A 26058-nucleotide genomic window follows, 5' to 3' on the forward strand; every position below is an offset into this window, starting at 1 on the left:
TTCAGAATTTTTGAAAAAAGCCGAGTGTGCAAGCAGAATGCAAAATAAATAAAAATAGAAATTGATTCAAAACCTTGACTAAATTTTTGCACTTTTCACAGATAAATATCCAGCAATGAAAACGTAAAGAATCTCTGCACTAAGAACTCCTTAATCATCATCGCAAGCTTAATTATTTTTTATACACTACTAAATAGTTAAATCATGAAATTTCTCCACGCCAGACACGAACAGTTTAGTTGTGATATACACACAATTTGCTTTATACAGACAACTCTGTTTTAGATTTAATATCAATAAAGATGGTTGAAAATGTATTTAACACTTACCATGTATTTGGATGTTTCCCAGGATCTATAAATTCGCAACGAAAAAATATTTATCCAGCTTCATTCTTGGATCACGTGTTGGAAGAACTGAAAAAAACGTCATCCTTTCAGCTAAAAAGCAAGCAGCAACGTGAATGAGCTAGAGGACCCAGTTGGTCACGTGACTTTCGAGTGCGTCACCCCATAGCCGTGGCATTTTGAAAACCGTTGGTAGATGGCATCTTTTTTCGTGATTGAGAGCTTGATTTCTACAATGTAGTGCGTGGATCGGATTAATTATTGGATATATCGCGCCGAAAAAAATCGCCAGCATAAAAAACAACGGAAACAAACATCAGATTTTTCTATCGTCTCTCAGGTTGTACCTTTATTATTTTCCTTTATTTAAACAGTGCCCGTATTTTATTTATACCCTGATCGATTTATTTTTTAAACCAGGGTCCGGGTTTCATTTAAACAATGCCCTGGTTTTATTTAAACACTGATCGATTTTATTTTTTAAACAACAGGAAGGGCTGTTTATTTAAAAGCGTCTGGATGTTGTTTTAATTATTACTATTATATTTAGTAATTATTATGTGCTTGTTGGTTTCCGTTGTTTTTTATGCTGGCGTTTTTTTTTTCGGCGCCGTACCAAAGCCTCCTATACTCTGTTCGCTCTAACTTGGGTCCTGATGTACCGCTGATAAACCGCTGTACCAATTTTTGATATCACTCCGCATCCTTTATCTCTATTGGTTGTAATTTTACCCGCCCCTTCATTACGTGTTCCGAACACGTGCGTTTTTTCCTCAAACGTGAGATTGTAAATTCGTTATGAAGAATTTTCCTGGACAATTTTTTTCCACTGTTCTCCAAATTTTGTTGAAATAAAAACTGTTGATAACACTAATTAAAATAGAAATAGGTATATATCTACCAAAAAAAAAAAAAAAAAAATTCGATAAGGTATTCTGTCGTTATCATGGCACACTCCTCAGAGTTGGGATGACAGGGCTGCAGCCCGGACATTGCCTGCGGCAATTCTTGTCATTTTTTACGCTAAAAGTTTACTATATAGAAGGGCTGTTGTAAGGTTGGTCTGAAAGATCACAGCCTGGGGGTCTTGCGGCAGGATATGGGGCCATGGTCGTTACAAAAGCTTGTGCGAGTTGTTTATTATTTTACGGTAGATAGTGAGAAAAAAAAAATCCTAATTTTTTCTTATTACTTTTTTTTCTTCAGAATTTTACAATTTTATTTCTGTGCTAATTTACGCCGTATGAGTTTCCTGGGCCGGATATGCTACCAGTTATAACGTGAAACAAATTATGAACAACTTACCGTTGTGTTACCGCTTTTTATTTTTCTTGCGGGTCTGTATAATTAAATATTTCATAATAATCCACGGGCTGTAGCAGTTCCAATTTGACGAGAGAGTCATCCACATTATTTCGTTTCTTTACTTCAACCTGTTGTTGATATCCTGTTTTTTGTCAAGACAATTTCGGTTTTTTATCCGTGCGTAGGTTGCGAGCCATGACCCCAACATCCAGCAGCAGGAGCCCCTGGACTGAGATCTTTAATGGGCTCCCAGCCAGGCTTCCTCGCGGGATCTATAGTATCCGCCATAATGAGGCTAACTGAATCAAAAATGAACATTACTCTTTGGAACCAGATTTTCAAAACTTTACCTTTATGTCTTCGTGATAATCCTCAGACTTTTTCGGCTCGCCGCCTTCGACGAAAAAAATATTACTTCCACCCAACAAGCTGCTCAAGAAGAAGTGCGAATTCTTTTGAAATGCGTATATTCACCACGAACGATTAGTGACCTCCGCCCCCACCCTTATCCAGTGTACGTCAAAGCGTGTGGGTGAGAAAAAAAATCTTGTTGACAGAAACTTTGTTTATAGGAGTGCTATAAACAAAGGATATATGAGTCCAGAGCAGCTGCAAAGAAATGAATTTTCAAATGGCTCTGTCAAACAAGATAGACACGCATATTTCATTTATATCATCAAATGATAAAGAAGAAAGCTCTTTTTTTGCAAGACCTCTTGAAGAAGTGTATATCAAATCTGTTTGCGAATAGGAGTAATAATAATAAAATGAAACTTCCGTTTAAAAAGGGGACGGTAATGTTTGAGTGAGAAAGGCGTATCCTGTCAACACCCACCCTGAAGACATAGCAGCAAAAACGCTTTGACCGATCTTCAAAAAATATTTTTTCCCGTCTTCCAGATAACTTTGAAATAATATAGAATTAATATTAAAAAAAAAAAAAAATTATGAGTTATTTTATGGTATCAGGGACAAACGACAAAGAACTATATTTTTGGTGGTGTTGCATAGTAAGAAAAGGTGAAATGTTCTTCAACCAATCATTTTGGGCATCGCACACGTGCTTTTATTTACATCAGGACCCAAGTTAGAACGAACAGAGATTAGGAGGCTTTGGCCGTACTGGCTGACGGCTTTGGCGACTTTTGATCGGGTCGTGGGACATGTTTGGCGTCGAAAAAAGGAGCCAAAAGTAGCCAAACTGCCCCTTATACCGAAGCTGTTCCAAAATACTTTATCGAAGGAAGTCGAAAGGGAGGGGCCCAAAAAAAGTATTAAGAAAACTTAACTGCCTCAGCTAGGTGATTTGCGACGCGCATCGGACGACTCTGGCGAAAATGAACTATGCGCCCCGCACACGCACCGAACTGCGGAACCTTTGTACATGTCCGGTCTGTAACGAATCTTACTGTTGACAGCCAGTGTGGTGGATCCTTAGAACACCAAAAATTATTAAGAAAACCTAACTACTTCAATTTCTGGGCTTCTCTTTCTTTCCTTTTTCAACTGCCGCGAAAAAGCGGTACTGATTTAGTATACTCTCTCGATCACACGTGACCGGAAGAATCCCATTGGTCGAGGGCTCCTGTACACGAGCTTTTCACCTGGGCATACCCTGTATAGGATCACGTGTTAGCTTTCCCGCGGTTGTGGCGATGCTGATGATGGCTGACTCATCCTTCCAACGTTCGACGGAATTTCATGATTCGACACGTCGAGAAATCTGCTACCGGGCGCTCCATGGCATGTTACCCTTCATTACCATATACTTCTTCTATTTCGCCAATATATTTCGATTTTTTTCAGCAAATATTATTGATCTTTAACACGCTCATCAAAGAACATTATTATTATATAATTAACACACCTTATTATTCTTTTAACATGTTTCGTATTAATTCTAAGAAATATTCTACACATAAAAAACAATCTTATCAATTTTATTGACTCGGTGTGAGCCGCCCCACGGTACTGCACAAAACGATCGGCTGGCCACGGCAAAAAGATCCGAGGGCCATGCTTTGAAGACCCCTGGGGAAAATCTTCCACAGAAGTTTCAAGTTAGTAGCTTTCAAAAATAATTTTAAATTAACAGAAATTGATTAAAACAATTATATGAAATTTTTTCTTCTTCAATATAAATAATGGTGAAGTACCGAAGTGACATCAAGAGGAACAAAAATGACCACAGAACATGGTTTCGCAAACTATGTTTAGTCGCCGAAAATCTCGCAAAAATACTTATGAAGGGTGAGACGTCGAGTGGGACGAAAAGGCCGATAATAATAAGAAAAAACATTTATGTGACAGCATGTGATTAAAACAGACTGTGGTGTACAAAAAAAAGTACAACAACAAGTACAAAATATCCTGTAATAACTTCTCTTCGTGTACTTTCTGACATTGAACTGTACTGCACAGGCTGTATTGTAATCACGCTGTCAAATAAATGTGTTTTTTTTTCTACTTATTATTAGCCTTTTTGTCCCACTCAACGCCCTACCCTTAATAAGTATTTTTGCGATTTTCACCGACTAAACGTGGTTTGCGATATCATGTTCTAACAGCGATGGTAACCTCGTCAAGCAAAATTTCCCTCGAAAATTTCAATTTTGACTAAATTTTTCCCACACATTCCGAAAATTGTCCTGCCATCTGTCGGTGGAAATATGCAGTCAAGTATTTTACACTAGAATAAAGCATTGTTTTGCATTTATATATTTTTTTTCAATAAAAATTCTTTTGTTTGGTGAACTCTCAAAATTTCCCACAAACGCCACGAAATCTCCCATGTGGACCAATTTTGGCCAATTTTCCCCACGAATATGGGATATTTCCCACGGGTTACCATCGCTGGGTTCTAACTCAATTTTTGTTCCTCCTCATACCTAATATCACCCCTCCGAGTTTGTCCCCACTTCAAGGCAACGCCCCGCATATATTTTTAAACATTTTCATTGTGGGGCAAGTGAGTGCCCCTCTGTCCCCACGTACTTCTCTGGAGGTCAGCGAAGTCTCCTAGATAGGGACCAGTACCAGTCTAAGAGGCTAGCTTACTTAATTTTGATGATGGAGAGGGTGGGGGGGGGGGCAGTACTTTTCTTACTTTTGTTACCAAGCGAACTTCACGGTGTGTGTGTGGGTGGGGGGGGGGGTCAAAAATGGCAAAAATTCCGCCTATGCAATATTAAGTTACGCAAGCCTATGTACTATTTCAATGGCCTTCAGTTAGGTACCCTGATACACACAATGTTTTAAACATAGCGACCTGGAAACCTAGTGGTTCTAGGAAACAAAAGTAAAGACGTCACAAAAGTAAATACGTTCAGAATTATCCATGAATTATAGGTTCCGATCTAATTTACATTTAGCATGCATAGAATGACTAGAAGGGTGCAGCGAAAATGATCAACGGTCACAAATACAACGTCTTTTTTTGCAATAAATTAGGAAAGGAAAGAAATCAAGAAACAGTCTTTTTGAGGAAGAAGAAAACATCATTTACAGCAGGTTCACTGAAGGTGAATTTTCCCTTGACTAAATACGCTTAAACAATATACATATAATTATGATAGGGTAAACTGTTTATTACATTCGCGATTGAAGTTCTTGAACATGTGTTTCCTGTTTTTTTTTTTTTTTCGTGTAATTTCCTTAACCATTAATCTGCGGTTTGATATAAGGGGTGAAGAGGAGGAGGGAATTTTCTACGAATAGGTGTATTTCCATGAAAAATAGAAAAGAAAAAAAAATATATATAAAAGGGAAAATTGCTTGTGGATCAGGTTTTATAAATTATTCTCATGTCATTGATGCAACCTGAATGAAAGAACGCATTTCGTTCGTTTATGTGAACTTGAGAAATCGCAAAGTGAAATTTCACTAAAAATGTTTGCATTGCGGATTCAGAAATATAACTAAAGAAAGTTAGCTCTCTTAATATCGCAAAATATTCTTTGTTTCAGTTTCGTCACTTCTTGTGAAGACGTAAAAAATCGATTTTGTTATTGGCAGAAAAAATAATTGATCAGAAGATTTTCGTCTTAGGTGAAAACAAAAACAAAACACACCTGTCCAGTGATATTTGTCGCGCATTTTTACAAGCAATGGATAGCTCAAATGTTCGCAACTCTCTTCCAAAAGAATCTCGCGATATGGATGGTGGTGTCGTGACTTCTGAAGTAACGAAGTTTTACGATGGACGATCTGTCTTCATAACTGGTGCTTCAGGATTCATCGGAACGGTAAAAATTTATATGTATTACTAATTTTTATTTATACCATCTTGAGCTTGAATCTATTTAAGCTAATTATCAATGCAAAATTTTTTTAAAGCTAAGCATTTTACTTTATTATTTTTCTTAAATTCGAGTTATTTAATTCTGCGTAAAATGGTTTTAATAATTTGAGAGTCTTTGAATGATATGATTCGCAGAAAAACAAATAATGATTCATTTGAAAAGTCTATCCCTCTCGAAACATAATCTTTTTATGTTTCCTTATAATCCTTCCGATGAGAGTTCATTACAATACCCAAAAGTAGGGGGTCTTCAACCCGTTGTACGCCAAGACACTGATTAATGCAAAATGAAATCAGCATTCCACTATCTGAAACTATAACCGTAATTCTCATTCATTTTGGACATTCTTTCTAATCGTGCGAGCACTTGGTATATCTACATTGACATTGATGGATCGGTAACACGCCGCGTCACACCTCCAAGAGGAGATTTCGAAGCGTTTTCCCAGGGGATGGGTGCTGGTTCCCAACTTCAAGGCGCAAATGCAGGCGATCTCCCCGTTAGAAAAGTTTCGCCACAGAGAGCAACAGGCTTTTGTGTTTGTAATATTTTATTTATTTATTCGATATTGCTTGGCCGAGGCCGATACGAAGGAATGCGGTGATGAAGTTTGACAGAGACGATTGATGTTACAAAGGAAATCAAAAACTGTTGTACAATCAATAATGTTTGACGGGAGGTTGTTCTAGTCGGTTATTGTTCGAGGTAAAAAACTAAATTTGAAACAATCTGTGGATGCAAAGATGGGTTTGAATTTTTGTGAATGGTTAATTCTTTTTGAAAAGTATGACTGGAGTTAGAAAATTCGAAGTGTCGATATGAAAATGGCCATGAAGGATTTTGAAAAGGAAAGATAATCGAGAAATATATTTACGGTTGTATATTGAGTTGGCGCTATTTTTTTTCTAGTTCAGTGACTGAGGCAGAGGATGACCAACAGTTAAGAATGAAGCGGGCGGATTTATTTTGAATAGATTCTGATTTGTCTATGTTTGACAGAGTATGGAGGTCCCAGATTTCACAGGCATATGAGAGCACAGGTAGGATGTAGGTTAGGAAGCAGAGATAGATATCTGATGTGACGGGTGGAGTTTTTGAGGTTCCGACGAAGAAAAAAAAGAGTTTTTGGAAACACTTATATGAAAGACGTGATCAGCATGGAGATTCCAACGGAGGTCGGCAGAAATAATTACACCCAGATATTTATAATTAGAAACTTCGGTGATTATAGAGTTATTGATAGTGTAAGAAAAATCGAAAAGAAATTTTCTGCGAGTAATTTTCATAAAGACTGTTTTTGAAGAATTGAGGGGTAATTGTGAGGACGAGCACCATTAAGAGATTGATTGATTGATGACTGCTCACGCCCAGAGCTGTGACACCATGCAGAGACAATGTTGAGGTTATTTTGGAGAGATGTTTGGTTTATTCGTTATGTACTGTTTGGTAGATGACACACCGAACCCTGGCATGTGCCAGACTTAACTTGGAGAAATGGGGAGTTTTGGCCCTTGAAGGAGACAAACTGACTGAGGTTGGTAAGGAAGGCTTCCACCCATTTAAGCAGTTGAAATCGGCCTACTGCTATAGGCCAAAGTTTTGGAGTTTAAGTAGAAGTTTATTGTGGGGCACCCTGTCAAAAGCTTTATGCGGAATGCAAGGATTTTCACGCCGAGTCCTGCCCTCAGGGCTATTACAGCGGCTTACGAAAGGCCTGGCAGCTAAGTGTCAATGGGCCAAGAAATAAATTTCTTGACCCAAGGGCCATGGTCAAAATTAGGTCGAATCCGCTAATGAAGTTTAAATTTTCGTAATTTTTTGCAGTGGTGCACAATAGTGCTGGGGGAGAAACTTTAGAAGACAATGCGACAGGAATATGCGCTGAGATGAATTTGGAAGAGTGGATCTGTATCTCGGAATTAATAAAATTAATTCCGGAGTTGAATAATGCCGTCACAACCCCAAAAGGTTAGTCGTTTTAGTGAAGAAGTATAGCTGTGGAAGAGAGTCGGAGAGACTGGACCTCGGTGATTGGACCGCTGCGTTCGAGCCCTGGGATTGGCTGGACCTCTCTGCTATCCAGGATCTGAAAAGATAAAATATTGGAAGGCAAAGTTCCTAGACGATAGGGAAAATTGTTAGAAAAATAAAAAAGATGTTAGTTAAAAATGGAAAAGCTAATATTTTTTTTTTTTTTTGAGATTATTAAGTTTTTTTGAAGAGATTTTTGGATTTTTTTTTTTTTTTTGGAAAGAGGATACCAGGAAAATAAAGGAAGGTAGATAACTCAGAATAGGCCTAAGTTATCTCCAGCATCCATCTTTTTTTCAGCCGCTCCGCTTGCTGGAAAAACGATCGAAGTTCGTCAAGCGCAAGTCCATCCATAATGTTGTCGGCGGCCATGTTGCCAACGATGGAGGTAAAGTCATCTATTACTTTTTCAAGCGATCTCGACTCTCTTCTCGGGCGGGCTGGTGAGACGGTTCGACTGGAGTCTGCTGTCGGAGGACTGGACGCAGGCGGCCCCGTTGACCTAAGGCCAGGGGGTCCCCTGGTAATGGCCGTTGGCGGAGATGTCGTTTTGTCCTTCAAATAGAGTTCAAATTTGGCCAGGACTTTCGCCGGGAGCACAGAATTGGAAGAATGCCGGTTGCTCCTGGAAAAAGAAAGGGAGGGAATGATGGTTTTTCCTCCTTGAGCCTTGGTTATCTCTTTTTTTTTTGACACGCAATTTCAAGAAAGACGGGACATTTTTTGAAATTGGCTGGGTGCGGTCCGGAGCACAGGGCGCACTCCGGTGGATCGGATCCCGGCACCTTGCAGCATCTTCCCGGCTCGTGGGAGGCCGTGCACTTGACACATCTATATGGAAGTGTGCAGGCTGCCGCAAAATGCGAGAATCCGAGGCACCGGCGGCACTGGAAGGAGTGGAAATTCCGGATGTATCGCTCCACAGAAATGTCTAGATGGCGAATTTTCTTCAGTTGTAGAATTTTTCTGTTCTCTTCTGTTTTGGGGAGCGTGACTCTCCAAACACCCGGCTTGATTGGGTTTGCCTTGCGAAAGAGTTCAGCTTTTCTTATCGTGAAACCTAGGGTTTCGAGGGCCGTCTTTATATCGGTAGCTTTGGCGGTTTTCTCGAGACCTCTGAGAAGCACTGAGAAAAAGTTGGAGCGTTTTTCCTTTGGCTTAGGCGTGAGCCCTTCATTATGTAGCCAGTCTTTTGCCGCCAGAAAGTCTATTTTTGCCTGGAAAGAAACTTTGATCTGACCATCTATTATGGTCGCAGAGAAATGGTCGGCACAAATTCTGGATAGATGAACGTCTATGCCGAACCAATTTCCCTTGCTGTCGATCATGATTGTCCAGGCCTCGGTGCCTTGCTCTGATTGGCTGTCGGGGGCCGTTGGACCAATAAGGGACGAGTCGGGGATCTCGGGTTGACAGGGCGTGTCCTGAGTCGGAATCGTTGGATCTTTATCTGGTGGGGTAGATGCCATACGTCCTTCAGGTGAAGCATACGGGACGAGCTTGTCTCGTAGCTCCAAGGGTTGAGTGGAAGATTCAGCATCCGGGAGAGGTGTCGTTTCGTTAGCAGCGATTACCTCGGGTGTTAATGTATTAGCACCCGGACATTGAGATCTGAAAGTAGAAGAAGTGACCTCGGACGGATTTGTTCGTCTTCGTAGAGGAGACATGAAGTTCCCTCGAGATCCTTTAGCCTGACCACGACGTCACTCTCATAGGTGGAGGTTCGATGAGTATTAACAATTTCCAAGAATTGTCGCTCTAATTCACATCGGATCTCGGTGGTGATCCTGGAGTTGATGTCCATCGAGAGGTCTATGAGAAGACTCACGGCTTGGCTCTGGAGATGGGGGTCATTCGCTGTCTCCTCTCTGGAGCGAAGTTTGTAGTCGCGCCGAGTACAGTCCACTTCCGTGAAGAATTTTCGCCATGCAATTGAATGCTTATCAAAAGATTCGTGATGCAGCAGGCAATGGTGTTTCTTCCCGGTAGCAGGCGCTGGCTTGGTTGCGGCTTGCCTCGGCTTTCTTTTAGTCCTAGCCATGTCGGGACCTGTAACGAAAAAAGAAATGGCTCCCTAGTTGGAGCGAGCAAGAACACGTCCGTCCCCTTCAGAATCTGGGGCGATCTGGGGCGTCAAAAGCTTTAGAGAAATCCAAGAGAATTATATCAGTTTGGACGTTTCTGCCGTTGCGAAAAAACTCGTAGTTTAAAAAACTTGATTGCAGATGGCAGCACTTCACATAACAAGCATTACACAGAAACAAACTTCACAGACGGTTCACTATACGTACACACATTCCAATATGTTAGAATTATGTTTATATTCGTTAGAAGTTCCACAGAGGAATATGGACGAGGTGCATGTTTGATTTAGTAGTAGTAGTCATGAGAAAAAGAGTGGAGGAGTCACCAACCACTGTGATACACCCTTCTCGATAAATTTGGCCTACGTAATTTGGATTGCATGTGTGGTGTAGCAGTAGTAGGTAGGGGCTCGGGGATCCATGATGTTCTTAAGTCAGCCACCTCGTTGGGCAGTTTGCCTGTTGTGGCGTTGTATTTGTATTTGTATTAATAAACAGAGACATGCATATTACTATTTTGAATTTTTTTCATTTTTTGCTGTTTCAGATAACTATGCATTTGAAATTTCATATTTAATGCGCCAATAGTTGCGCATAAGCTTCAATATAAAATATAAAAATATAATATAACTTCAATATAAAACGTTCTCCTGAATAGCAATAGAATGAACACTTACTTTTGTCAAAAATGAAACTTTTTTTTAACACAGTGAAACCTCGACACGACGATATTCTGCGGACCAAAAAAAATATTGTTGTAGAGGGATTATCGTTATATCGAGAGGCAAAATTATCCTTACGTTGATCAAATTTATGCTGTTGTTCCCATCTTTGTATATCTACACTGCTAATGCCGCCAGAAAATGCACTTTTATGTATTTAATTGCCGCAAAAAATTTTTAATTGATTAATTTATTATAAAAATTCACTGGGATGCATTGTCCCTGGAAAGAAGTTTACTGCATTGCGCTTTTGCGTCTTACACAGAAAGTACAAACACCGATAACTTGCTTTAGCTTTCGATGATTTTTTAGTGCAAATGTTGATGTTATGAGATGCTCCCATAAGAAGCAAAACAAGTGACGAAGTTAAAACTACATTCAAAACGATTTTGAGCAAAATATAAAAAATATCGTTATATCGGTTTCAAAAATCTTGTAAAAATATCATTATAGAGTATCATTGTAGCAATGTTTCACTGTAAAATAAAAATTGAGAAATTGCACATCGTTTAAAAAAAGTGTGATAGTGAGATCAACAACTAATAACGTTTGTGAAAGAATGATGCTACGTATCTGTAACACTTAAAAGTTTTGCTTTTTTACGCCTCTACGAACTTCATTTTTGTGTTCAAATTCAATACTCGTTTCTTGTTGCTGGTGGCCATCTCTACACTGAATGAAAATTTCTGCAGTATTACGAATTTGTGAGCAATAATTCAATCTTCCTCGCGTGCTTCACTCTCCCGAAATGATCAAACTTTTTTCAAGGGAGTGTTTTCTAACAGAAGTCACCATTTTCATCATGAATGAAATGCTAAACAAGCTTCCACTAAATTTTTACAGTAAATCCGCTTCCTCTCAAGCCCGACTCTCAGAACCAGTTCAGATAATAAGCATTCCTCTTTTTTCCAAGAAGTGAAGGAGTTCGCCTAACAAAAGGGGAAATCAGAACGACTTAACTTTCCTCTCATCCAAAGGACAAAAACTCTTTCCGTTTTAGCAGGTTTTTGTCTCTACAAACAGACTAAATATGCCTTCCATTTCCGCGTTAGGCAGTTTCCATCTTAAAGAGGTTTCTTATGATTGAAAAAAAAAAAACCATTAATTATTCACAAGACTATAAATATATTTGCTCCGTTTAAGACAGGTTTCCGTCTCATACAGTGTCCGTCTTAGACAGTTTTGACTGTACTATTAGGGAATCAACTGCTGTGAGACCAAAAATTAGTTTCACCACTGGGATGGTGAAACAAAATGAACAAAAAGATTATTACATAGCAGGTATTTTATATATCAAGATGTTTCTAAAATTTATAAACTGATAGAGCAAATACAAATACAAATGCCACAACAGGCAAAATGCCCAACGAGGTGGCTGAACAAAAATGTCCATAAAAAATATGGATGTCAAATATATCTCAAATACATCTAAGATGCAGCAACCCAATAAGGCAATAAAAACAATACAGAAACTTGGGAAAAAAAGAGCAATAAAAAACTAACCATTCCATTATGATAAAATGTAATAGTTTGACGAGATATCTTGGGATTGCCGCTGAAAGGGTTAAGAACTACTGATCTAAGCCATCGTTTGACGATGAGTCATTGGCAGTTGCAATTTCGGAGACGATTTCTGCATCCGTGAAAACTTTATGGCCGTAAAAGCTGGAGGATTTCGTCGGACTCCTTTGTTGTTTCTTGATTATCGTCGAAAGCTAGTCTGGGCTATAATGTTTCCAGGTTTTCTTTAGCAAGGTTTCCGTCACGTTTTCCCATGCCTCTGCGGGCCAGTAAATTACATTTTTCACGGAAATTTTATTTATCATTTTTTGGAGAATGGAAAGGGAATAAATGAGAATATTGAAGCAAATTTTTTTTGTACATCTGTTTTGATGTTTTGTAACACCCCTTGGTCCATTGGCTGAAACAGAGACGCAACACTGGAAGGTAAAAAAAAAAATACTTTTATTTCTCCGCAATTTTTTCGGTCATTATTGAACAGAATCTAGTTGGAACTCTTATAGCATTCATACGGATACTCACTATTATTACAATTTAAAAAAACCGTGGTTAAAAGACAAATCCCGGTAATCTGAACTTTTCGCTAATCCGAACTGGTTCCGGTCTCAATTAGTTTGGATTAGGGAGTTCCAGTGTATTCCATTTATTCACAACCGTATTGGAGAAAAATTCCCTGGGACATCACACACTGGTATTGTTTTTTATCAGTCGATACTGGTGTCCCCTTGTCAAAGCCGTCCATTGACGGGGTATTAGTAACTCATGGTCCATCCAAAATTCGCTTTTAACGTTTAATAAGTCCGTAGCGACAATTTTCGCCGTAGGGATGTGATATCTTCTTATACTTTTACCGTATTTAAAAAAAAAATTCGGAAGAAAAAAAGTGTGTTGTGCATAAAATTATAACCTACTTTTGCAATAGCTGAATCTTTAATCGTAAAGCAATAGAACGGAATATTTAGTTTTTCTGTAAGTGAAATTGTCACTCTCATAGAATTTTAATCGATCTACAAATTTGGATGCGTCGCTTAGAAATGATGCCACAATTTAGTTTCTTATAACGCAATCGGGATAATTCTTCGCTGATTTCGATTTTTTGTCCAATTAGGTACTTTTGGAGACTCTGCTACGATGTTGCCCTGGTGTGATCGAAATCTACATTCTCTTGCGAGAAAAGAAAGGATCATCTACAGAAGAAAGGAAGCAGCATATACTTCAAAAGAAGGTTTCTACTACTATTTTTTCTGTGAATTCTAATTTTTGTATCGCTACTGTTTTCAAGTAAAAATAAGCAGTCAAGTTCATAAATTTAGTGAGGAAACTTGTGCAAGTTGCATATATTTTTCTGGACTGGAAAAAAAATAATTTCTCTTTATAAAGAAATACATTTAAGAGATACATTTAAAAATGCATCTACATTTGTTTCATGCATTTATTTAAGCATCTACATGCATTTTGTTACGACGTTCGATTTTCATTTCCCTTTTGATACTTCACAATGTAATGTACTTATAGAAAATTAATTGACATTCATAGATTTTTACGCAACTGAGAAAACTTAACGAGGGCGTATTTGACAAGATTCGCATCGTGGAAGGTGACGTCACTCAAAATGGCCTGAACATCTCGAGCGAGCAGTTAATGAAGATGCAGCAAAATGTCTCTGTGGTTTTTCATTGTGCAGCTGTCGTGAGCTTTCTGAAAAAATTAAGGTAAAATCATAGAGAGGAAAAAAAAAATAGTTTCCAACCTAATTAATGAGTGGTGTTCCTTTAATACAGAAATACCTCCATTACAGAAGTAAAACTAATTTTTTGAGTTGTAAAGAATTTTCAAACACATCCATATTAGCTAAGCTAGGGGTTCTCAAAGTGTGTGTCACTAACCTTTTTCAGGAGTGCCACGGAACGGTAGCCCTGACAAAGGTTCTTTGAAACTATTCTTTGTAAACTGCCATGGAATAATGGAATAAGCGTTGATTAGGGAAAATGACCCCGCGGGTGAAAAAAGTTTGAGAACCCCGGAGCTGAGCACTTCTTCTCTCTGATATATATGCACGCATGCGGATTTCATGTATATAAATATTACAGTATCACTTGTGAATTGAGAACATATAATTTTAAAATGTTACGTGATAAACGATTTTGCTTTTTGTTTTCTACCACCAATACTTTACATGCAGTTTTTTCCTCTTCCACAATATTTATTTTACTTTTTTACTATCAAATTTAAATCTATATTTGATCACAGCATCAATCTCTGATATGAACTTTCATTATCATATAAAGTATTATGAAAAGAAACGTGATCTCTATCTCTCTCTCTCTCTCGTAACCCTAAGTTTAATTTTTACTTAGGGACATTGTCTTTCCGAATGTCATCGGTACAGAAAACGTCATAAAGCTGTGCAGAAAACTTCCAAAATTAAAAGTAAGCATGTTTGTGATCTTCAGATAAATAGGATGCATATGAGATTCAATAATACTTCATTTGATAACATGAACTCGTGCTGAGGTTGTCTCGATTATGAACAATTTATGTTGATTATCAATGAAGAAAAGAAGTTATCTTTCCCTATTCTACAGTGATTCCTATTCTAAGTTTTTCCGGTTGTAATATCAATCATTCTGAATGGGGGGGGGGAGAGGTTGCATTAAATTTTTATGTGTCAGAAGAAAAATATACTCATTCGAACGAAAAGGTTGATGTATCAAAATAAAGACAGGTCCGAAAATACAAAAAGAAATTCCAAAGAAAAAAAAACCAGACGAATCAAAATGTGATGCATTACGCGATGTCTCTTAATTATTTTTGGGATCATCAAGGACAAAATGCTGAATGAACAGTGAAGTTCGACATTTGTCTGGCGAAACGCAGTCCTTGAACTTTCTTACTCACCTGGAACAAGGATAAAATGCCATAAACTAATCATAATATTATTATAGCCTCTCGTCAAATTTGCATTAACGGTGCTGAGACAATCTTAGTCCGTCTTAATCTTATGGTTGGTCTTGTGAATGTCATTTAAGTCATTAGTCTTCTTTCTGAATAAATTTTAGAAAGAATAAATTAAATGCAGTTAATGGGCACGTGTAAACTATAAGGCTAGAAATCTGGGTTTTCTATGGGTTACTGATGAATTTTGCTTCCCAGCATTTTGTACGTAACACCCTATAAAATTCAAAAGTAAAAAAAAATGCGAGAAAAACAATTGCTTAATGTGACTTAAACAACCGGCAAAACATCCATTTCTAAAACTGATAAAGAAGCATTTCTTCAACCTAGAAAATTTGGCTTTTTTGGTTACCGGGTGCTAGTTATTCAAACACGATTCAAAAACTTTTTATATTGTGTTGTTATTGTATTTGAACACGGGGTCACTACTAGAAACGTCAATTTATTCAGTCACCCTAGGCGAGTATTCATTTTGGCGTCCTCCTACACGTAATTTTGAATGGAAAAGAATAAACTCAGCTCCATAGGTACCAGACCCCCCTCTTCTCTCCCCTATTTGCGCCCCTGTTTGAACAGACCCGGGTTCAACACCGCAAGCGACGCAGAGGTGGTCGGCTGAAGTAGGTTTTCCAACTTCGAAGCACGAATGTTGAGCCGGTCTTCCGTTCAAAAATGCCTCTTTAAAGAGAGTAATTAGATCAACATTTAAAATTCACGCATAATACGCACAGATAAAGTAACCTGCGGAGTTGTTGCTCCTGAATTTTGAAGTTGGGTGGCAGTACTTATCAAACACACAACAGGTATGCCCCAAAACAATCATCTTTACGTTAGGCATACAACATATACACGGCACTTTCCGGCGTGCACCAGGTCATTAGAAGTTCTCTAGAGGAATGTTCATGAAGTGCATGTACGGTGTGGTAATAGTATAGCATAGCTAAACGCCCTCATAAAGCGTAATTAAGGATATGCACGAAGGTGTCATTCAAGTATTATGTCAGCATCGGGGGGGGGGGGGTACGGATTTGCTGACTTTTGATGACAAAGGGGAAGGAAGGGATCTTTGAAGGTTGCTTACGTCATCAACCACCCTTTTTGAAGATATGAAATATTCTAAACTGCTGACGAAATTTTGCTGACAAGGGGGGAGGGAGTCAAAAATGGCTGAAAATCTGCTTATGTCATACTTGAATGGCCCCTTAAGGAGGTCTCACACTCTTAAACATGGTGAAAAACTTTGCTATTAATATAAATAACATTAGAAATACTATTTAACCATTGATTTACTTCAAATATTTTACACATAGTTTTGATTGTATGTGTTATTGTGCTAGTATAAAGTTTTACATATCTATGATACTTAATGTTTTGGAAATTTTCAAAAAAAAAAATGCATTGAAAACCGCTTGCGCACATGATAAAATACCATGACATCAATGCAGTTGAATAAAGATATTGATTCTTTGATTGGTACTTTGGGCGAGTATCTTATTGACCTGGACTACCGTGCCCCACAATATTCAATGAACCGGGTTTGAACATAAGACGTACATAATTTTATTTATTTACTCAACACATTTATTCTCACTGTGATGTAAATCAATTAAAAAAGCGTTATCGTGCAGGCATTCGTCCATTGCTCAACGTCTTATTCGAATTGTAACCGGAAAGGATACATCGAAGAGAAAATTTATGGTATGATGGTTTCTCCGAGGAAATTCATTGATGCAACTCGGTAAGAGAAAAAAAAATGTGATTTTTTTATCTTTCAAAATTCTAATCTCTTAATTTTCTGAGACCGCTGTCGTAAACTTTTGTCCATGAGAATTTTTTTTCTTTTCGCAAAGGCGTTGTGACGATGAAGCTTTAGAAGAACTGGCCCAACATTCTGGTCCATCTTGGCCGAATACGTACAGTTTTACCAAAGCTTTAGCTGAGGAATTAATTGCGAAAGAAGCGAACGACTTACCCGTTTCAATTGTGCGACCGTCGACTGTCATCCATTCGTGGAAAGGATCGCTTCCGGTATAAACGCATTTTCCACAACTTTAGCATAACTTTCTTTTTTTAGGTAAAAATTAGGTTATTTTATTGAGGTTTAAAATCGAGTTTAAAATTTTATTAAGATTTTATTGAGGTTTGTGTATGTATGCGTGTGAGTGTATGTGTGTGTGTGCTTATATTTATTAATTCATTTATTTATTTCTTGGTGTCCTTTCGGTAATGTCTCACGTAACTTTTAATCATAAAATACATACGTAATTTGTTTATCATCTGGCAGGGATACGTGGAAGAAGGATCGGGATTCATCGACATATGTATAGGGGTAAGTGTCTTCATTTATCTTCTTCAGTGTCAATACTGTTGTATAATGGGTGTCCCAAAATTAGAGGTACAAACTTTAAGGGCAGGTAGAGAAAGTAAACTTTCTATTTAGAGATATCAACCAAAACATTCATGGAAAAACAAAGAATAAATATTTCTTTCATGTTTTTATGGACTCTTGCCCATGTTCATAGAAACAACATGAAAATCAAAAACAAAAAATTTATTTTTATTCTTCTTTAAAAATAAGTGAATTTAAAAAAAATTAAATTTATGACATAGGCCAAGTGCTGAAATGAATGAGTTTCTTTATTTGGAAATTAAATTTTAAATCTCTCTCTAGCACCTTCAGGAAAACAAATAAAGTACTCTTTCATGAACGAATTTTCTTTTTCCTAATTAATAAAACCAATGTGTGTGTTCCCCATTGGCCGTTAAAATGATTGCTTACACATTGTTGTGTGCATTATTTTATCTATTGCAGGTTGGCAAAGGTTTCATTCGAGTGATCTACTGCTATCCAGACAATATTATCGATATAGTTCCCGTTGATGTCGTCGCAAATGCGATGATTACAGCTTCTTGGTACCTTGGTACAAAGAAGTAAGTGTTTTTAATCCCTTTACGATCATGCGCATAATATTACGTCCCAACACCAGTGGAATAAATTCAAACAAGATCTGTTTTCTTTCCTCTCTCTCTTTCACCATCGTGAAACTTTATAGTAACCTTATCTCTACGGAAGTTGGTTTATTTTTCCTGTTAATGATTTAGCGCGCAAGATGCCAAAATTGTATCATATAATACTATTCGAGATATATAATGTATAACACAATGCCAAAAATATAATGCATAACAGGTACAATGCTAAGAATATAACGTACAACACAATGTGAACTGAAAATGTGAAACCATTGGAAGTATTGCACACGCAATTGAGTTAAGTATTCGTCAATTTGTGGAGTTATTTGGTCAAGATTTAGTCCAGGATCGTATCGAATAGGTTTTTTTTGGAGGTGGGGGGATTTTGAACCCCTCCCCCCTTCACTAAATAATTTACTTTTCGGTTACTTTGCATGCATTTTTCGCAGTACGAAAAAATGGATAATTATGACTTCTATTCATTCTCTCATTGCAGACCAGAATCGCATTTAGTGGTGAATTGTGTCGGGAGAGAATTCTTTCGAACGACTTGGGGCGATATCATAACTCTGCTATACGAATTGAGTAAGGAATACCCTCTTCCCAGGACTTACCAAAAGCCGTACTTGGTACTGCGCCAGCACAAAATCACTTATTGGGCTAGCGCTGCGATCAATCATTATGCTCCGGCGATATGCATAGACGCCATACTGCGACTCCTAGGGAAGAAGCCGATGTGAGTGTGTTTTGATCCGTATTTCTATTCGGTTTTCTGTTCGTCTTCTGATTGCAGTATCGCGTTCAAACAAGAAATGTGCCTAATATTCTAACGATTTTATATTGCACGCAGACTTACCAGAATGTACAGATTTTATGACAGGCTTATGGTCCATCTGCGTTATTTCGTCGAAAACGAGTGGAAATATCAGAGCGACAACTTGAAGATGCTGATGTCTTTGCAGAGTCCTAAAGATTCTGAGGTGATGAAATTTTTTTTTACTCATGGCAGTTTGATGGAAGATACGTATAAGTATTTCACGATAGTTTTATTACGAATCCAGAAAAATACGATGTTCCCAAACTTAAAATTATGCATCCTTTGTAAAAAGAATAGTTCCGGTATTTTCAATGACCATTTTATGACTATATTACAAGGTGCGTTCCATAAGAATTTAGAGGAAAAATCATTAAAAAGAAAAAGTCATGAACTGTAGGGTATATACAGGGTGCCGCAGTGGTGGTCGGCTGAAGTTGGTTTACTGCGGTATCGAACTTCCAGGTAGGGACGTCATTTCAACTCTTTCGGGGGGGGGGGGCAAAGAACATAATACTCTATGTATGTATATATATATATATATACCATTTTTAGTCAAAAGCCGGGGGGGGGGGCAAGACCCCCCCTGATCCCCCCCCCCCCAAATGACGGGCCTGCTTTCAGGCGCGAATGCGAGCCGATCTCCCCGTTAAAAAGTCTTGCCGCAGAGAGCAACAAGCCTACAACGTTACAATTATTCATTCATTACACTTCACTTGCTATGAGTTGGGAAAAAACTCATGGTTTAAAAAAAATTTGATTGCAGATGACAGCACACCATACAAACGAAGCATCACACAGAAACAAACTTCATGGAAGGTTCACTATACGTACACACCCATTCAACCATGTACCAATTCTTTAGAAGTTCCGGAGAGGAATATGGACGAAGTGCATGTGTCTGGTTTAGTAGTAGTAGGCATATACAGGGTGATTCAGAAAAGATGGGGAAAACTTTGAGAAGTGGTAGCACACAAAAACAAAATAAATAAATAAGAGATAAAATAAATAAAAATAAATAAAATATTATTATTTCTTCATCTTTATTTATTTATTTATATTTTTTTTGTTTTTGTGTGTGCTACCACTTCTTAAAGTTTGGCCCCATCTTTCTGAATCACCCTGTATATACAGAAAAACTTTTTCAAAGAATTCTCTCATATGATACGGCAACATGCGGCAAGCTACGCGAGCTAGAACAGCCGACATCAAGTCCAACGACAAGGGACGTCTGACGTCGTCAATTGAAAGCGACCTTTACACGCTACTCAGCTCGCGACTGCTCTCCATGCTGACGAATGTATTCGTTAAATAATTTTGAGGAAATATTAAAAAACTAAAATTTTTGAAAAAAATTATCAATTGATTCCTTCAAGTCCATAATTAATGAGATATCTGACACAAACTCGAAGATGTTCTTGTTGTAAAGAAATGAATAATTATATTTAATCGATGACTATTTACCAGCACAACCCATGAACAGCAATTATCAAATTTCAGCTTCCATGTTTACGCGGGGAAGGGGAAAGGAGAGAGAGAGAGAGACCGAGGAGAGGAAGAAAAAAAAAACCGGAGTGAATGTCACGGAAAAAAGTAAACAATCGTACTGCACCTGCTCAGATACGGCAAGAGCCGTGTAATCCCATAGGAATCGGAAATTTTACTTGTCTGCTGTTAGCCGAAAACAACTAGCTAAAGATCGCTGCTAATGGGCGAAGTTCTCGTACTTTCTGTGCACTAGTATCAGCCTTGCGAATACGGACAACTGCTCAAGACTTGTTTATCGCTTCAAGTCGCTGCCAGTGGACGACCAGCCTTACCGTCGGAATATTGCACCATACGATTTCTGGCTGTTTCCATCGTTGAAGGACCAGTCCCTGGTTTTTCCGGCTTTCTATTCATGTCAGTAACTATGAAAAAAAATTATGAAAAACAGCAATTGTTAGTTATGTTATTTCAGCTGTTTAGGGTTCACTGAGACAACTTTTAGAAAAGCCTTCTCTGCTTGCTTTGAAAAGTCGATTGAACCACATCATCTGAGGGAAGATATTTTGAAGAAAAAAAAATTTCTTTGTGCTGTACCTATATTTCTTGATTTTTCACGATTTTACTCCAAGTTCTTACCGAACGCACTTTAATACAAATACAAATACAACGCCACAGCAGGCAAAATGCCCAACGAGGTGGCTGAGAAAAAGATGCCCATAAAAATATGGATGTCATCAAAAATACAGCAACCCGATTAAAAATGCAATCAACAAAACATTGTATTAATTAACATATAGTAATTAATATAATGTTTATAGTAATTACATTATATTAAAACATTTTATTTGCATATTATTTCTTTCATTTTTTTCTTTTCTTTTACCTTGAAGTCTGTAACGAGAATTTTTTTTCTAACTAAAGCTTGAATCACAAAGAATGTACATGTAGTTATATATTTGGAAAGTAATATCACTTCAATATATTTATTTTATATGCGAATTTTAAAGCTCTGTGCGGCCTTATATATAAGTAGTACAATTCGAAATATGTTTTTTAATGGTTTTTCCGGCTTTCTATTCATGTCAGTCACTATGAAAAAAATTATGAAAAAACAGCAAGATTTTTAAACATGAAAGTAGAATATTTCTTCTTTTCTCTCTCTAGATGTTTCCTATGAACATGGATAAAATTGAATTAAAAGAGTTTTCATCGTCTGTAACCACTGGAGGACCTTTCTACGATTGGGCCATTGACAAAAGATCTCAAAAAGAACGCATGGCTGTAGCCAATAGGTACTTCGATAAAAGTTGCTTACGATATAAGTTATTTACTCATCAGACATATCAAACGAATGTGAGCGTGACGTTAAAAGATGATTTAAAGAAAATTGTGCTTGATATAACATCAGGCATCAAGGAAAAGAGTTATATTTTGATCTCCGAAGCCAATATATTTGCTGTCAGAATGTGACCGACCCTCCATTCAAACAGTACAAATATCAGTCACTACACATCACTCACTTCACTTCTGAGATATAGATGGCAACACTGAAAAATCATACACAACACCAGATACGCACTCAGACTGTTAGGTACACACCCTTACAATTCCGGCACAACTCGCTAGGTAGTAAATTGCCTATGGCGATAGACCTGAGTTGTGCTCAGTTGGAAAAAAAAAGCCCTTTCGGCAATTTCTGAGGAGCGGCAAATTTAATAAGTGGTCAAAACAAAAAAGAATAGAATGGGAGAAGGATGCCAAAATTGGTATAGCTTACTGGCTCTCAAAACCGTAAACTTGCTTCTGCATTCGAAGATGTATTGCCCTAGATCAGTGGTTTTTCCAACCTTTCTGGTGTCTCGGAAAGCCGATCAAAAACGTAAATTTTTTAAAATAATTAACGTAACATAAAAATTTTGAAGTAATAAATTACAATTTTACAGCACTGAATAAAAGTATACAATATAAAGAAAATTAATACATACGCAATGGAAGTTACCCCCCCCCCCCCGGGGGGATTCCGCGGAACAGATGGTGAGAAATACTTTGAATAAGTAGATATTATTAGGTTATATTATTATTAGGTAGATATAGTTAGGTTATGAGCATCATTTCAACGCGGTAGAAATGCAAAAGACATACGAACACAAAGGCCACAACAGACGAAATTCCCGACGAGGTGGCTGAAAAAAGATGCACATAAAAGTATGGATGTCTATAAAGCAGCCCAATGTAAAAGCATATACGTATCACGAAAGAATAAAAACATAATTAATACTATATAATACACTGTCCATAAAATAGATTATGGTTTTCTGTATAGAAATTCGATTTATCTCACTATGTTTATCGTACTTCTTTTTAAACGAGCCAGCTGTGTTATAATACACGACCCCCGAGGAGAAATTATTCCATTTATTGACAATCTTATTACGGGAAAAACTCCGTTCGACAGCACAACCTGGAATTATCCCCTAAACGATACTGGTGTCCCCTTGTCGAAACAGTTGATTGATGGTGTATCAATAGCTCATGGGTCCATTCTATCCATCCTGTTGAAATTTTAATCACTTCGATCATATGACCATGGGCGGAGATACGGGGGGGGGGCGTGGGGGGCGTTGCCCCCCCCCAGCGTCAAAGGTAAAGTTGACTGATCTAATGTATATATGCATGTATGAATTGACATCATCATCATCGTCCCCCCCCCAGAAATAATGACCGTGCCCCCCAGAGTTCCAGGTCTATCTCCGCCTATGCATATGACCCGACACCTGCTTTCTTCCAGTGCAAACATAGTCAAGAATACAAATACAAATACAACGCCACAACAGGCAAATTGCCCAACGAGGTAGCTGACTTAAGAACATCATGGATCCCTGAACCATTTTTTGGAGGCCCTACCCACTACTGCTACACCACACATGCACCCCGCCCACACAACCCCTCCCCCCGTGGAACCCCCAACGAATCGGTACATGCGGTACATGAACTCAAGTCTTTCCTTATAGCTCAAGACTTATGTGCCAACAAGAGCATGAGTAGTACTTCTTTGCACCTCCTCAACTAAGTCTATGTTTCTGTGGAGGTATGATCTTCAAACCCTCACGGCCTACTCCAGTCCAGGACGAACTAATCCTCGGAAAAGCAGTATAATGATTTTGGGAGAACGCCGCTTTTCCGAGGCTTAGTGTTTTGCGGAGTGATAGGCGCGGTCACACAGTACTTTTTTTCACGCGTGGGCTTACTCGGGGGGGGGGGGGATGCAGAGGTGGGTCTCCTGATTATATGAGATCCGGCAGTATGATTTTCAAGAGAAAGTATGTAAACTGGTAGGCTGTGTGAATTTCAACCACAAAGAGGCACCTGAACAACACTTGACCGGGATGCCCATAATGCTCTTAAAATAGCCTTAAAATGTGTAGCCACGAGATTGAAACTCTATCAGCTTTTGGGAGGCATATTCGGGAATCGGGAGCTTTCATTATAACCATCACCTTTTTTTACACTACAAATTAAGTATAGAGGAGGTCCACCAAAGATCTCAGTCTAGGGAGCCTGGGTTCAGGTTGTGGGGCCATAGCGAGCACCGAGAAGCTCGTGGGGAAAATAAAAATTTCATTTCTCGACCATTTTCCCCTCTTTAGTAGCCGAGGAGCCAGCTTCAGCTTGATCTTTATTTTATTTTGATACGGATACTGAACCCTCACTTATGTAAAATTTTGTTCTTATGATCCCCATCCCAGCATTTTATACAACGAAAAATTTAATTTCAATTTGTTATAAAAGATTGACACTTTCACGAAAATAACCGCGGCAGTGTCTGACACTGCCTATTCTATTTTTTTTTTGCTCTTTTGAAGTAAATGGTTGTTTGATACTCTTATTTATATTTCCAGGAGATACATGCTCACAACATTCCTAAAATGGATGACAGTTATCTTGTTCATTCTTCTTTTGGTTTTAGTTTTTTTTCCAGTAGCAAATTATGGGGTCGAATACTAAGCTGAACCTGTTCTTCTAAGAGACTAATAATTAATTCAGATACATGTGTTACATCAAAGTAGTATATAATTACCAATCCGTTCATATTATGTAAATGGATATGTTAAAATATGATTTTCAGTGTAAAAAAAATGAAAATAAATATATTTATGTTTTCATTACTTTTCATTGAACATTTTACTTCTTCGATTTTTTGACGTTATTATTAAGATTTACATGCAGTTGTAAGAAAAAATTATTTTTCAATCCAGAAAATGATTTATATCAACGAAACTTCGAGATAAAAAGGTCAAAAAAGGATCAAGGACGTACTTGATTATTTATTTCTTTTCTGATTTCCTTCGATTGCCATTCAGGATATTTTTCGAATCCTTCATACAAATCAACTGACTTTCCCCCCCCCTCCAAGTTTTTAATAAAAAAATTTACAAAGAAATCGTATAAAACTGTTTTAGAAGTCAATCAACTTTTTGACATGTGATTAAAATGTGAGAATAGAAATTTTTCGTGAAAATGTTTCGACACGTATTTTTTTATTTATTTTTGATGGATTCAATGATTTCCAAATGCCTTTTTTTTCATTGCTCTTCGACTAAAACGTTTCGTCAAAATCCTGTGATATTCACCAGGATGTCTCACAGAATTCACGTATAAAAGAAAACAATTACAAGACGAGTATTTAAGATTATTCATTTACCTAATTTTATGTGTGATTCATGCACACTAAGTAATCACTCATCAAATCCTTAATATTGTAACGAGTAAAGTAAAAGTTTTTACTTAAAATTGTTATAGAATATTTTCCGGATTTCATAAATATGCTGTTAAGTTCACACGAGTTATAACTTATATCAATTATTGTGCCTTAAATTGCCTGGGCCGTGTATCATATCATTTGTTCTGTACTGTGAGGGTTTATCAGACCAAGACCAGGGGTGGCTCGAGCTTACTTGTTGCAGAGTTACAAACACTCATGTGCTACCCCTTAAGATGACTTTTACAGGAGGCTGACAGTGCTTTATGTTAGAAAACCCTGCGGTTAACCTGTTTTATTTTAATACAAAGCCGCACACCATTGTTTACTGAGCAGAATGTGCATGGCCGTACTTCCCGCTTTTAAAGAAATTGTTTCGCTCTTTTCCCCAGGATTATTTCATCATTCTGAGTTATGCTAGATAGCATAATCCACATTACAGCTCTGTTTCACAAGAGTCATCATTACTTACATTTATCCTGTAAAAGAGCAAGTATAATGATCAGACTTTTATTAAGAAATATACTCCAAAGGCGTTTCTGGTGCTGCAGAGACATTATAATAAAATTCGGCTTCCTTACTTATGTGAGAAGCCGAATTTTTCATTCTCATTTTTTTACTGTTCTGAAAAAATTACTGGGTGGGGGCACCAAAATGCACACTTCCGACAGAGAGTACATTCCCATTTCTGGTATTACGGTCGCATTCCTTGTTTGTCCAGTTTGTTTTTAAGTTTCTCAACAGCCCGTCGTCAAGGTGAG

General features: G+C 37.8%; 1 protein-coding gene across 4 annotated transcripts; it reads left to right on the forward strand.

The window, feature by feature from the left end:
- Nucleotides 1-470: 470 nt before the first annotated feature.
- Nucleotides 471-24705, forward strand: LOC149086428 (fatty acyl-CoA reductase 2-like). 4 transcript variants are annotated; one of them, XM_089255535.1, is made up of 13 exons: nt 471-687; nt 5618-5896; nt 13420-13536; nt 13848-14023; nt 14669-14741; nt 16895-17004; nt 17117-17294; nt 17551-17595; nt 18079-18197; nt 18733-18972; nt 19087-19216; nt 21703-21830; nt 24438-24705. In XM_089255535.1, the coding sequence occupies exons 2-13, from the start codon at nt 5759-5761 to the stop codon at nt 24541-24543; spliced, it is 1560 nt and encodes a 519-aa protein (XP_089111661.1). In that variant the 5' UTR covers nt 471-687; nt 5618-5758; the 3' UTR covers nt 24544-24705. The 4 variants fall into 4 exon arrangements, with proteins under 4 accessions (XP_089111661.1, XP_089111662.1, XP_089111664.1 ...); XM_089255536.1 differs by having other exon boundaries at nt 571-687; nt 5700-5896; XM_089255538.1 differs by lacking the exon at nt 471-687 and adding an exon at nt 3629-3712 and having other exon boundaries at nt 5700-5896.
- The last annotated feature ends 1353 nt before the right edge of the window (nt 24706-26058 follow it).

This window comes from Pholcus phalangioides, unplaced genomic scaffold (genome assembly GCF_987345545.1).
Source record: "Pholcus phalangioides strain wild (caught in Gottingen) unplaced genomic scaffold, Ppha-v1.0 ptg000004l_1, whole genome shotgun sequence".
NCBI classification, from domain to species: Eukaryota; Metazoa; Arthropoda; class Arachnida; order Araneae; family Pholcidae; genus Pholcus; species Pholcus phalangioides.